Source organism: Triplophysa dalaica, chromosome 13, assembly GCF_015846415.1.
Source record: "Triplophysa dalaica isolate WHDGS20190420 chromosome 13, ASM1584641v1, whole genome shotgun sequence".
NCBI classification, from domain to species: domain Eukaryota; kingdom Metazoa; phylum Chordata; class Actinopteri; order Cypriniformes; family Nemacheilidae; genus Triplophysa; species Triplophysa dalaica.
The window spans coordinates 13,397,518-13,409,521 of record NC_079554.1 but is presented as its reverse complement, the minus strand read 5'-3'; the positions used below and the strand labels follow the sequence as shown (position 1 = coordinate 13,409,521).

Below are 12,004 nucleotides of genomic sequence, written 5' to 3'. Positions count from 1 at the left end.
ATATATATGAGGGAACGTTTTGATAAACCAATTTAAAAACACTTACTTTTATACATACATTTGCATGGTTTTCAAAATGAGCAGGTCGGCTGCCAACATCAAGAGTGATTGGTCCACGGATCCAACTTTCCTAGTGTCAATTATACACACAGATACTGTAACTTAACTAACCTACTTCAGGTTAATAATTAATGAAACATGCCAATATAATGCTTATAATCTTGTCATGATCCAAATAAAGTACAGATTATTTTCCCTGACCTGTGTGTGTTTGCTAAATGTGGCAAATCTATTCAACTAGACTAGAACCTTGGGAAATTGGGGGGAAATATCACGACCCCATCTAGAGGTGACAGTCGGCACTAACATGAGCAATTCAATAAAATCAGCATTTCAAAATAAGAGTCATGATCTCAGAAACGCATTTTCAAATTCTGATTTTGCAAATTGAGCAATGTTTGCAAATTATTCTAGAGGGTTGAGTTAACATGTCTGTAGCTGTGTAGCTTCTGAACATTACAGAAGTAGAAGAAATGTGCAATGCAGACAGAGAGAGCAAGAGGTTACATGTTAGATAAACAACAACGATTATTATCCATAAAATAAAACTGTATTAGTGAAATATGCCAAGGTAATTACATGATAAAAACCACTGGAATGTCGCTTGCTATCTGTTTAAAAAAGCCATTTGTTCTTTTGTCTTGTGTTGTACAGATATGTAAATGAAATAAATAACAAGATAAAATTGTCAAATTGTTTTTTAAAACCATTTAAAGGTTATAACCTCAACAGCTGTTTTAAAGAGTAATCCTTTCATATAGTATTTTTTTCATATAGTTATTTTATTATTTTCACAAGTAGCTTTTGAATGAAGTAAATGAAAGCTGCTTGACATGGTCGGTTAAATGAAGGGATAACATGTCCCGGATGCGTTGAGTGACAATTTGCATGGCAAATGTCATGCTGCTTCTATCCAACAGTCAGAAGACTGGTATAATTCAGCTGTCACCCTGTCCTCCGATGAAAACAAACTAATCCTTGCCTAATAAAAAGAAGACAATAAGTCACACATAACCACATCATTTTTAAACTTTATTTTAGTTTTTAAAGCCAAGAACATATGAAACACTGAATATTTTTTCAAAATAAGCTCATGAAACAAAAGATAAAACAATATTTGCATATGTTCCTTTCATTATTTCTACCACTCAAATATATTTTCAATGATATGAAAATAAAACACAACAAATACACTGCTGAACGCCCAGTGCAAACATCTGAGCTGTTAAGTATGTAAAATGAAATTTCTCATGGTTGCTTTGGTCCTTAATTTAAACTTCACAATATAATTATCAATATGGAATGCATGTAAACTCCACGCTAACCTTTATATCTCAATACACTTTCACACAATCCAAACCTTAACTGTTAAGCCTGAAAAATCAGTTCACCTGGATGGGATGACTTCAAACGTAAGAGTGAAGCAACCACAGTCTGTAACTAGGTTATACTTCTATCATAGCCATTTGATGGGGCTTTTTAGACAAATAATGATTGTTTAAGTGTATTAATACAATAATGTAAAAATTAACTTTATACCCTTGTGCAAGCATTATACGGCTTTTCCACAAACTCTGATTTTATATTAAGACTTTGCCACAAAAATTGGACAAGGTGTGACAAGATAATTGAAATGTTAAGACTTGAATGGACCTTCAACCAAAAGCATTTTGATATAGCTTGATTAGCTCTGATATAGCTCTGAATAAAACAGTGTCGGCAAAAAATAAGTTTTGAATAACACACAATTGTATTAAAACAGATAACGCAAACAGAGACATTTCAGAAATTTGCTTTGATAAATTGTAGATGAATATCTTTGGGTAAATGAAGTAGCTATACACAAGAAATGTACTTTACTGTGTGACTCTCTTTACTCTTTTCCAATGCACACTAAATTGAGGAGAAATTTACAACAGGCTGCATAGATTCCAGGTAAGCACATACAGCTAGCTGAAAGGAATCCATAGGAGTGTTTTTCTCTGCTTTTATATCTAATACAGTATTTTTAGTGTTCTGGTGCGGGGGAGAATAGTGCCAGCATACTTTCTGATCTATTCTCCTTTATCTCTGTGCGCAATTGAGCATTGAGAATTATGTCCATTTAATAAATGATACCAGAGCGACTTGAAATAATGGCTTATTCACGAGTTCGCCTGTGCAGATAATAGAGTAGGTTTGAGAGTATGCGTATTGCCGAACCCGGCAATAGCCTGTACCCGGAACACTCCCCCCACCCCTTTTTGTGTCCTGCTGGTGACAAGGGGCTCCAGGTGAGGAGCCGGGGTGGTGGCGGGACGCTTGAGACTGAAGAGGGAGTGAAGGTAAGATGTCTTGACTATTTTGTAGAGACTCTCTCTCTCTTGAACTGATAGGTCGATTGCTGTGATTGCTGACAGCCGACCAGCCAAGTTAATTATCTGCCACTACTTCTCCCGAACTTAGTTAATAAAACATCATATAAAGCAGAACAAAAGCAGACACATCTCTGTGTTCACTAAAAATAAGAGCACCACTAATAAAACTAAAAAATATTCGTCTCATGTACTAAGATGAAATCTTTAGACTAAACTTTCAATGTGCACCATCATTATAGCTAAATGAACAAAAATTGATTGGTATTTTTCAAGCAAAACATCACTGATAGTGTAATTTAGTCCACCTGGGTATCTGAATAACTATTGCTATGTAATAGACCCCGTATGAAACCGAAAAGCAAAAGCTTGAGGCACTAAATCCAACCACAAACATGGAGCAACGTATTCTGAATTTGCATACACACAGAAAGTGCAGATCGAAAGATAGAAATTGGTGTCTAAGTGCATAGATTTCTCCTCACATTTACAGTATGGCTTATATCGAAGACTCGACTCGGCGTCTCATTGTCTCTTGTTGTGCTTGGAGTTGTAGTGGCTCCGCATGTCTTTGCGGAGGCGGAATTTCTCCCCGCACACGCCGCAGATGTACAGATGCACATCCATGTGCTTCTCCAGGTGCTCACCGCTGGGGAAAATTTTAAAACACACCTGGCAGATAGTCTCTCCGGCCGACAGGTGGGAGATCATGTGTCGCACGTGATCGTGTTTAAGGAAGGTGCCCTGGTCGCACACGGGGCAGACATACCGCGCCATTCCCTTGTGCATGTCAGTGTGCAGCCGAAGCTGTCGCTCACGCAGGAACTGTTTGCCGCAGGTTTGACACGTGAACTGCTTCTCCTTGGTGTGAACGGTGTAGTGCTCCCGTAGGTGACACCTCTGATAAAAGCCTTTGCCACAGATGGCGCAGAAATGCTTGCGCCGATGGTCTGGCTCGCCGACGTCTTCCAGTAGGACAGGACGAAACGTTTCCTGTTCAGGACAAGCCAATGTGTGCTCCACCGCGAGACTTTCGCTTTCAAATATCAAGCCGCAGAGAGGACAGCGAAAGCCCAGGTCGGATCCTTCCAGCAAGCCCTCTTCCATAGCTTCCCCATCTTCAAGCAGAGGTGAATCCTCACCTGGGGAGTCAATCTCGGGACCTTGGGGCTCGCCACAACGTTCGGCGTGTTCCTGGAGCTGTCTGCCTTTGATGAGCACTTGGCCACACCTTCCACAAGCGCAGATATGTCCCATGTGGCTGGAGATGTAATGGGCAGACTGATCCTCCTCGGTCAGCAAGGCTCCACACAATTCGCACGGAATGCACGCTCCATCTTGCTTTTCTTCTTTGATCGTGTGCACATCCGTGTCTAAAACTTTACTTTGACCCTCCGAAGCGCTGGCGACGCCATCAATTGCAGATATTCCGGCCTCCTCCTCGCTGTCGAGTTTCATGTGGTCTACAGCATCTTTGTACGGCCTGCGACCTTTGCTGCTTCCAACATTATGGGTTTCTACCTTCACCAGATTAACACTTTCTAAATCTGTCTCAGAATCATAATCCCGTTCCACTTTAATGGTTATTTTCCTGGAAAAGTCTGTTTCACCGTCCATGCCAGTGGCAACAGACCTGATCACACTGTCTTTGTCTGGCCAATCTTCTTCACCCTTACAAAATCTGTGTTCATCCGTCCCCTCTGAGGTCGAGCTCTCCGCTTTGCCAGTGTCGCTATGCAGCTCTTTGTTGGCTTTACTTGTCTGGAAAGCTTTGCGATTGGTGCACGTAAGGATGTGCTCAATAAGCAGCTTTTCACAGCTGAACACGAAGCCACAATCATCACACGTGTAAGTGCGACCAAATCGAGGACGTTCTTTCATGGCGGAGCTTCGGCCCGATGTCCTCTTCCGTAAGTCACACGGTTGGTCTAGAACTGCCTCCGAGTGTGGCAAAGGGTGTGGTATGACCACATCTTCAGCAGGCCTGACAGTGGAGATGTTAATGCTTTGACGAGCAGTCGTGGTTGAAGCCTTGGGTGCGTGCTCGTTCTCGGTAGGGCTGGGCCTTTGCTGCTCAAACATACGAACACCAAACATCATCTTGCCACCAACTACACTGGAGGAAGACAAGGAGCTGGATGAAGAAGAGGAGGACGCAGATGACGAGGGCGTCAGATTGGAAGTCCGGATGTCTCTGAGATCCTCAAGCGAGTCAGGGATGTAGTACATTTGTAGGTAGGCCATTGAGGATTTCAGCTCTTCGAATTCATAGTGATCCACAGCGATGCGGCCGAGGTACATGAGCTGCAAGATGAGGTCAAAGCACTCCGCGCTGATTTGCATGTTGCTCAGATCGAATCGTGCAGTTGCCTGCTGATCCCGGATGAACATCATTCTAAAGTATGAGCTGCAGGCTGCCAGCACAGCTTTATGGGCCCTAAAGTAAATGTCCCCAATGGAAATACAGCAGTCACAGAGGAAGCCCCACTCTCTTTGGTTGTTGAGTTGCTGCAGGACATGCTCGCTGTGGCTTGGCCTTGCCATTACCCTGTGCAGAATTGTACATACAATAGACCATTAGAAAAAGTTTAGGGAGACTCATTTATTTCCCACTTAAGTGATAACAATTGTCATGACAATGAATAGATTGATAGTACATAATAAAGAGCTGATTTAACACTTAAAGTGATAGTTCATCCAAAAATGAAAATTCTGTCATTATTTACTTACTCTCATGTTGTTACAAACCTGAATAAATTTCCCTTCAAAGGCAGTTAATGGGGGATGAGATTGGTTACTGACATTCTTGCAAATATCTTCCTTTGTGTTGAGCAGAACAAAGAAATGTATACACGTTTGGAACAAACTGAGAGTGAGGAAATGATGACAGCATTTTCATTTTTGGGTGAACTGTGCCTTTAACTATTGTACTACATGAAACATGTAAAAAGGAAAATTGACAAATATCTGGAATAACCAAAGAATGATAATTAAGAAAACTAGTTATCATTATTTATTGATCAATTATCATTATTTAACATCTAGATTGAAATGCTTTGCATTTTAATATTTAACAATTCATTGTTTTTATCAGTTTAAATAAAATTGTCTGCAAAGGAACAAATGTAAATGGACAAACAAAATGCTAAAATAACAATTTATTGTAAATAGTTTAACAACAATCCAATAAACAATAAACTTGGCCAAAATAATGGATGAAATGGTAATACGAATTCTGTAAATTAGTTGAATAAGTAAAATTTAAGATGCTGTGCCAAATTATAGGTTACAAAATAACAATTCAAAATACTGTAATAATAACATTCTTAATTTATCTATGTTTACATACTATGTAGTTTATGTGGTTTGTTTACGTTTCCGTTGTTCAGCTCCATTATAATGCCAAGCCGGAGAGGTTTACATCCCGCCCACGTATTCTCATTGGCCCGTTTCAGAGACAGAAATCATGCGGGCGTTGTGGCTGTCAATCATACCGCACTTAAAAGTAAAAATCCAACTATTTCAACAACGAACCAAAGACACGACCATACGAACAGCCGCACCGACAATATAAAGTTTTTAAAACATATATTACGAATAAACGACAGAACGGAATAATTCAGAGAGTTGTTATTGGGAGATCTCACGCAAGCATGCATTGCCACCCCCGCGCTGCTTCCCGCACATACGCAAAGCTTCACATTACTGCGGCTCGTGTTTACACGCAAAAGACTCCGAAAATACTCACCAACGGCACCGGGCGCTAACTTGTAGCGAACGACAGAAATCTAGTGAAAACGACGAATGAAGAAGTTCCACCCCGTTTGCCTTCGTCCAAGCGAAAACTTGGGACGAGAATAGCTGATCTCGAGGGCGAAGCCCCTTGTGCAGCGCGGATGAAAGAACTTCCGCACAGCCGCTCTGCGCGCTCTATCACCGCACTAAGATCCGGCCCCACTCACGCAAATCCAGCCCGCCCCGGCACGCGCAGCACTGTGAAAATGCAACCAAACCATGTATGAAAATGTGCTCTTCAGATCTACCCCAATAGCTACCCCCGTTACACGCGTGAAAGAGAACAACAATTATTCATATATTAGACAGGAATATATTTGTGTGTTAGCACCATAGGTCCTGTCAAAGCTGGCTTGCTTTGCTCCTATCCAAGTTGACATATAGGTGTTTACATCATTTCAGTTAGGAAGTTAACCAGTGCGACATAATAGAGTCGGAAAAAAACGGAAGGAGCAAACAAAAATATAAATAAAAACCGAAGCATCCGCTTTTATGCGTGCGTCTGGATCAGCTAATGTACAGTATGGTCACGTGACGGATAACAAGCTTAGCCGTCAATCGCATAGGAAGAACCTCGCGACCATAAGAGAATTCTGCTGCAACAAATACGATTTTTTGTCCGTTTTACTCATATAGTTGGTAAGAATTCGTTCTTGGGGACCATGTGAATGCGTTATGTCTGTGCTATGGTACGTGCATGTTTTGTTCGCTAAGGTGCATGAAAACGTACAGCGTTTCTTCGACAACACTTGATCTGTGTAGACCAGACGTGTGGAAATCATTACGAACCTGTCGCGGACCAAAAGCATGAACCGAATTACTCCCCAACGATTTTTATGTAGTGTCGATCCATTCATTCGTGACATTTTCCATGCATGCGATTCCATGTCGTTTCTTGATGTCCTTTTGTGTCATGATCTAAGATGATTCAATAATCATTGTCAGGTATTGTCTAGTCAAAGCCTAGCTGCATGCAAATACCTTATGGTGATGAACTGAAAACAGCACATAGACGTCAAGTCTTTATTGTTTCGCTGCACGATTTACACGGTCTATAATTTAAACATGGAATCAATGTCACTCATATTAAGTTACAAATTATAAAGAGCTTAAGACATGATTTAATGCTTGAATAATACGATTGCATTACAAATGGTAGAAAGTGATTCATAGATGCATTGTCACAATAGACGTCAATGTGTTCTATTCAATCCAGATGTAAACATCTGGTTTATGTTGTCAAACATTGTTAAAATGTTATGACAATTCGGTTCAATAGAGGTCGCAGTTACCCTGTCAACTCTTCTGCGAGTCTCTTCATTGGCTTGGCATGAAATGTTTGTGGCTAGAAGCTTTGACAGCACTGAATATTAGACAAATGGGATTGTAAATGTAAAACAAGTATAATATCCTGAAGGGTAGGCTGCAAAAGGCACTATTCTGTTGACATCATTTTATATTTATGTGGGTGTAACAGGTCGAGATGGATGTGTCTGGGCACAGTCTGTTTCTCTTGCAACAGCTGAACATCCAAAGGGAGTTTGGCTTTCTGTGCGACTGCACTGTTGCTATTGGCAACGTATACTTCAAGGCTCATCGTGCAGTTCTCGCTGCTTTCTCAAACTACTTTAAAATGATCTTTATACATCAATCCAGGTGAGCTGAACTCTAAAAGTCCTACTTGGAATTTGCAGTTTTTCTTGAAACCTACATCTTAGATTTTACACTGAATGGTCACCAATTTTTTATATTGTGTTTTGAGAACTCTTTGGTCAATAAACATAAAAATCCTCTTGCAAATGTAAATTGGCATTGGAATTAATTTGCTAGCTAATTTCTGGGATTCATTTCATAGGGAATACACTTACTGAGCAAATGTATAATTTGAATGCACTGTACGCATTTATGTAAAAGTGATATAGTTCAATATTTTAATAATAATAATAACAATTATGTATTATTTACATATTTAATATAACATATATATGGGTCAATGACGTGTTTTGTGTCCAAATTCATTATTTTCCTAAAAAGAATTTGAATAAATACATGTCAAATATCAAATGGATCTACAATATGTCCTTTATAAGAAACCCTTTTCATTTTATTGAAATTCAATAGATTTTTTGAGTTTTGGTGTTTGAAAGACCAAAAATGTCAGGTGGTGCGACCGTCCGAACATACAAACAGAGAACAAAACTGAGAAATAAATGTTAATTTTCTCAATAAAATTCTTAATAAAATATTTTGGCATGATTTTATGTTAAATTACTTATATATGAGGGGAAAAATACTCAGTGCTAAATACATTAAATGTATATTATTTTAAATTAATATATGGTCGCACCACCTGACATTTTCTTATTTGTCATTGACCCTTATATATATATATTTAAATCATAACTAATATTGACTAATATTTGTATTTTTTTCAGTGAATGTATTAAAATCCAGCCCACAGATATTCAACCAGATGTCTTCAGCTACCTATTACACATAATGTACACCGGCATGGGTCCTAAACAACCTGTAGACCAGGTCAGACTTCAGGAAGGCATAAAATTCCTCCATGCATACCAACTCTGCCGTAAAACAGGTGAAGGTGGTCCAGATGCGTTCTCTGAGCCCGTCCGTATGTCCAACCTTTATGGTATCCAGATCTCTTCACAACTAGCCAGTAAAGAAAACTCAGGCCTAAAACCTGGCAGTTCACGGGACCCAGAGGACGGGCGCTCCAGCACAAGGGCCGATCGCGCACGTGGACGATTAGCTCTTGCTGTAGGGCTGGAGGGCATCACATCTGAGGGACAGCCCCAGAGCTTTCGCGCCATATCCTCTGTGGCCTCGGGTGATGACTCTTATATTTCGGCACAAATCAAACAGGAAAGAATAGAGGAGGAAGAACAACAGGAAGGCGAGAAGGAGCCTAGTTCTCTCTCCCCGAACCAGGTAAGCCCCTGCCAGACAGGCCTGTTCAAAGATGGCCCTTTAGCACTTCTGTGCCCCCGCTGTGGTGAACGCTGTCTGTCACCTGAAGGTCTACAAGAGCACCTTTTTACCCATGCGGCCTGTGCCCTCGAGCCTGGCGGCCTGATGGAGGGCCCTTCAGAGGATAAAACCCAGCAGCATACATCCATAGAGGAGAGGAGGCCCCATAATGAGCATATAGACACTTGTAGCCTAGAGGAGGCCCTACGGCAGAGCCAGGCCCTGGCAGATGAGCTGGGCGTGGAACTCAGACAAGGCGTCGGGACCGGACGGAGCGGCAGTCCGTTGGCAACCTTCACACGAAAACGAAAGATTGCTTGCGCCGTCTGCAACCTTCGCTTCTCACAGAAGAGCCAGCTGCAGGAGCACATGTTTGCGCATGTAGGCAAGCCACTGAGATACCACCGCTACAGTCGCTTCTGTGGACAGATGCTTCATGGTTGCGAGAGTCAACCGGATATAACAGCAGCCACTGGAGAGGAGGGTGCCAAGGACACTCAGGATAACGGTAGTTCCTGCTACTCGCTAGACTCTGAGGTCTCTCAGGAGAGTGTGGACGCTGTGACAGTGGAATGAGCTCTGTTTGGTACAAATGTTGATTTGTGATTTGATTTCTGCCTCAGCACCACTACACTTGTGTCCTGTCTCAAAAGTCCTTGTCATAATGTAAGATTTTTGTTGAAGATTTGGTGTCGATGATTGTATTGTTGATGTTCTATGACTCTTGATGACTGAGATTACTTGGTCAGGTATCACATTTGAGTTCAATATTCAAAGAAAGTATTATGCCGTGTTTACATATGCGGTGCATTGCGACAAGAGACAATGGAACGGATTAGAATCCATTGAATCCATAGAATCCATACATTTCTTTGTTGTGATGAACACAGAGAAATGTTTTTCGTTTGCTTTCCGACATTTTTCTAAATATCTTCTTTTGCGTTCAACAGAACAATGAAATGTAGAAAGCATTTTCTTTCTACTATGATAGTCAAGGGTGGTAAAGTTTGTAACCAAACTGTTTGGTTACAAGCATTCTTCCAAATACGTTTCTCAGTGTTCATCAGAATAAAGACATTTATACAGATTTGGAAAATTTTGAAGGTAAATGAAAACATATTTAAATTTTTGAGGCCACCTTAAGATAATAAATATGTGACCCTGGACCACAAAACCAGTCTTATGTGTCAATGATTAGAAATTGAGATTTTTTAATTACCTGAAAGCAGAATAATTAAGCTTTCTATTGATGAATGGTTTGTAAGGATATTGAAATTTACAATATATCTTCACAGAACATGATATTTATAAAATTTTGATCTATACAATGTATTTTTGGCTTTACTAAAAATTTTCCTGCGCTACTTAAGAATGGTTTTGTGATCCAGGGTCACATATGTGATTTTTTTTTCAGTTGTGGCCTAATTATTAAAATTCACTAAGCAGGAGGTCTAAAAGATCCCTTAATCAGAACTGGTTCAGTGCCTTAAAATATACTTGCCAAACATCTCTTAAAAGCACTTAAACTATTGCTCAGCCAGTTGAACCAAACCCCTGTAAGTTGTTTTTAATATTTTACATACTGTACATTTGAACAGTGCCTATTTGTCAGTGCAAAGTTGTCCAAGACGTCTACACAATCAGAATGACCTATCAAAAGAATGTCTTAAACAGGTGCTTGTCTAAAAGCTTTTTGATATGTAAATGACTTTCAAGGTTAAATTGTGTATGGAATGCAAAGTACACACCAGCTTTATTAGCAACCTTATTTCAAAAACTGGAACAGTGAATAATTTCAAAAATGGAAAATTGTGCAACAGCAAACTTCTTTTTAATATAATTTGGCTGAAGCATCTACTGTAACACATGCCGAGGCACGTTTTATAAAATTTAACTAACTTTAAATACATCACTGGTTATACTCATGGTTTCCTTTGTGTTGTATTCGAACTGTCTAAACACCGGTTATTGAAGTCAAATTTATTCAGTACTCAAACTGAACCTGATGTACTGTGATGGGTATATAAAACAGCGAAACTTGCATTTGCATTTTTGGTGTGATTTGTAAGGTTGATTAAAACAGTCCCTCAATTTTATTCATCATTGTCACTTTGTCAACTGTGCCATTGTGATAATATGTTCTGGTTATTTTTATAAATAAATAGCACATGATTAAATAAACAGTGAATTATAAAATTGGTTCCAGTAGCACAGAATTTACCTTCTTTTTCTTGTAATAGCAACGGATTACCACAAGAGAGCAGCATGCTGTCACTCAAGAAAACACTTCCACAACTTCCCTGAAACCACTTTGTGAAGCCTGTCACTTTGAGATATACTCCAGACTTACATTAGTTAAACAATGACTTATGGTGTTAAACAAGTTCAGTGTCAAGCCTTTGTCATGGTTAGGTGAATATGAAAAAGACATGAAACGGACACACCTCGGTTTTCAAACAACATATTTTCATAAAGACGTTGACTAAATGTTAATGGGAGGCAGTGTTCACTACATTTTCACACAGCATATGTGGGAATATTGTATTTAAAAATATTGTATTTTTATATTATCATAAGTGGCTCAATGCCTTCTTGTGGTCATGTGTGGGATATTCATTGCTATAGAAACTAGCTGTGCATAACAGTGACATGAAAAAGACGCTGTGTAAAACTATACATAAAAGGTAGCATTAAATAAAAAGTGTATAAACAGTAGTTTAACTTTGAGGAAATGTAATTTAGATATAATAACAATATGCTTTCTGGAGACTTAAAAGGAGAGTTCACGTTCAAAATGAAAATTCTGT

General features: G+C 39.6%; 2 protein-coding genes across 2 annotated transcripts; one reads left to right on the top strand and one right to left on the bottom strand.

Annotated features, from left to right (window-relative positions):
- Positions 1-1,079: 1,079 nt before the first annotated feature.
- Positions 1,080-6,318, bottom strand: zbtb1 (zinc finger and BTB domain containing 1). Its single transcript, XM_056763940.1, has 2 exons — positions 6,163-6,318; positions 1,080-4,962 (listed from the first exon to the last, which is right to left on the bottom strand). Exon 2 carries the CDS (start codon positions 4,956-4,958, stop codon positions 2,940-2,942), a length of 2,019 nt encoding a protein of 672 aa, XP_056619918.1. The 5' UTR covers positions 4,959-4,962; positions 6,163-6,318; the 3' UTR covers positions 1,080-2,939.
- A 414-nt stretch (positions 6,319-6,732) lies between these two features.
- zbtb25 (zinc finger and BTB domain containing 25) lies at positions 6,733-9,781 on the top strand. Its single transcript, XM_056763941.1, has 3 exons — positions 6,733-6,848; positions 7,687-7,865; positions 8,645-9,781. The coding sequence occupies exons 2-3, from the start codon at positions 7,693-7,695 to the stop codon at positions 9,771-9,773; spliced, it is 1,302 nt and encodes a 433-aa protein (XP_056619919.1). The 5' UTR covers positions 6,733-6,848; positions 7,687-7,692; the 3' UTR covers positions 9,774-9,781.
- Positions 9,782-12,004: the final 2,223 nt, after the last annotated feature.

Bases quoted from the DNA above. Each gene is read 5' to 3' on its own strand.
- zbtb1 (XM_056763940.1), bottom strand. From the start codon at position 4,958: ATGGCAAGGCCAAGCCACAGCGAGCATGTCCTGCAGCAACTCAACAAC.
- zbtb25 (XM_056763941.1), top strand. From the start codon at position 7,693: ATGGATGTGTCTGGGCACAGTCTGTTTCTCTTGCAACAGCTGAACATC. The intron at 7,866-8,644 runs GTGAGCTGAACT...TATTTTTTTCAG, and splicing joins ATCTTTATACATCAATCCAG to TGAATGTATTAAAATCCAGC.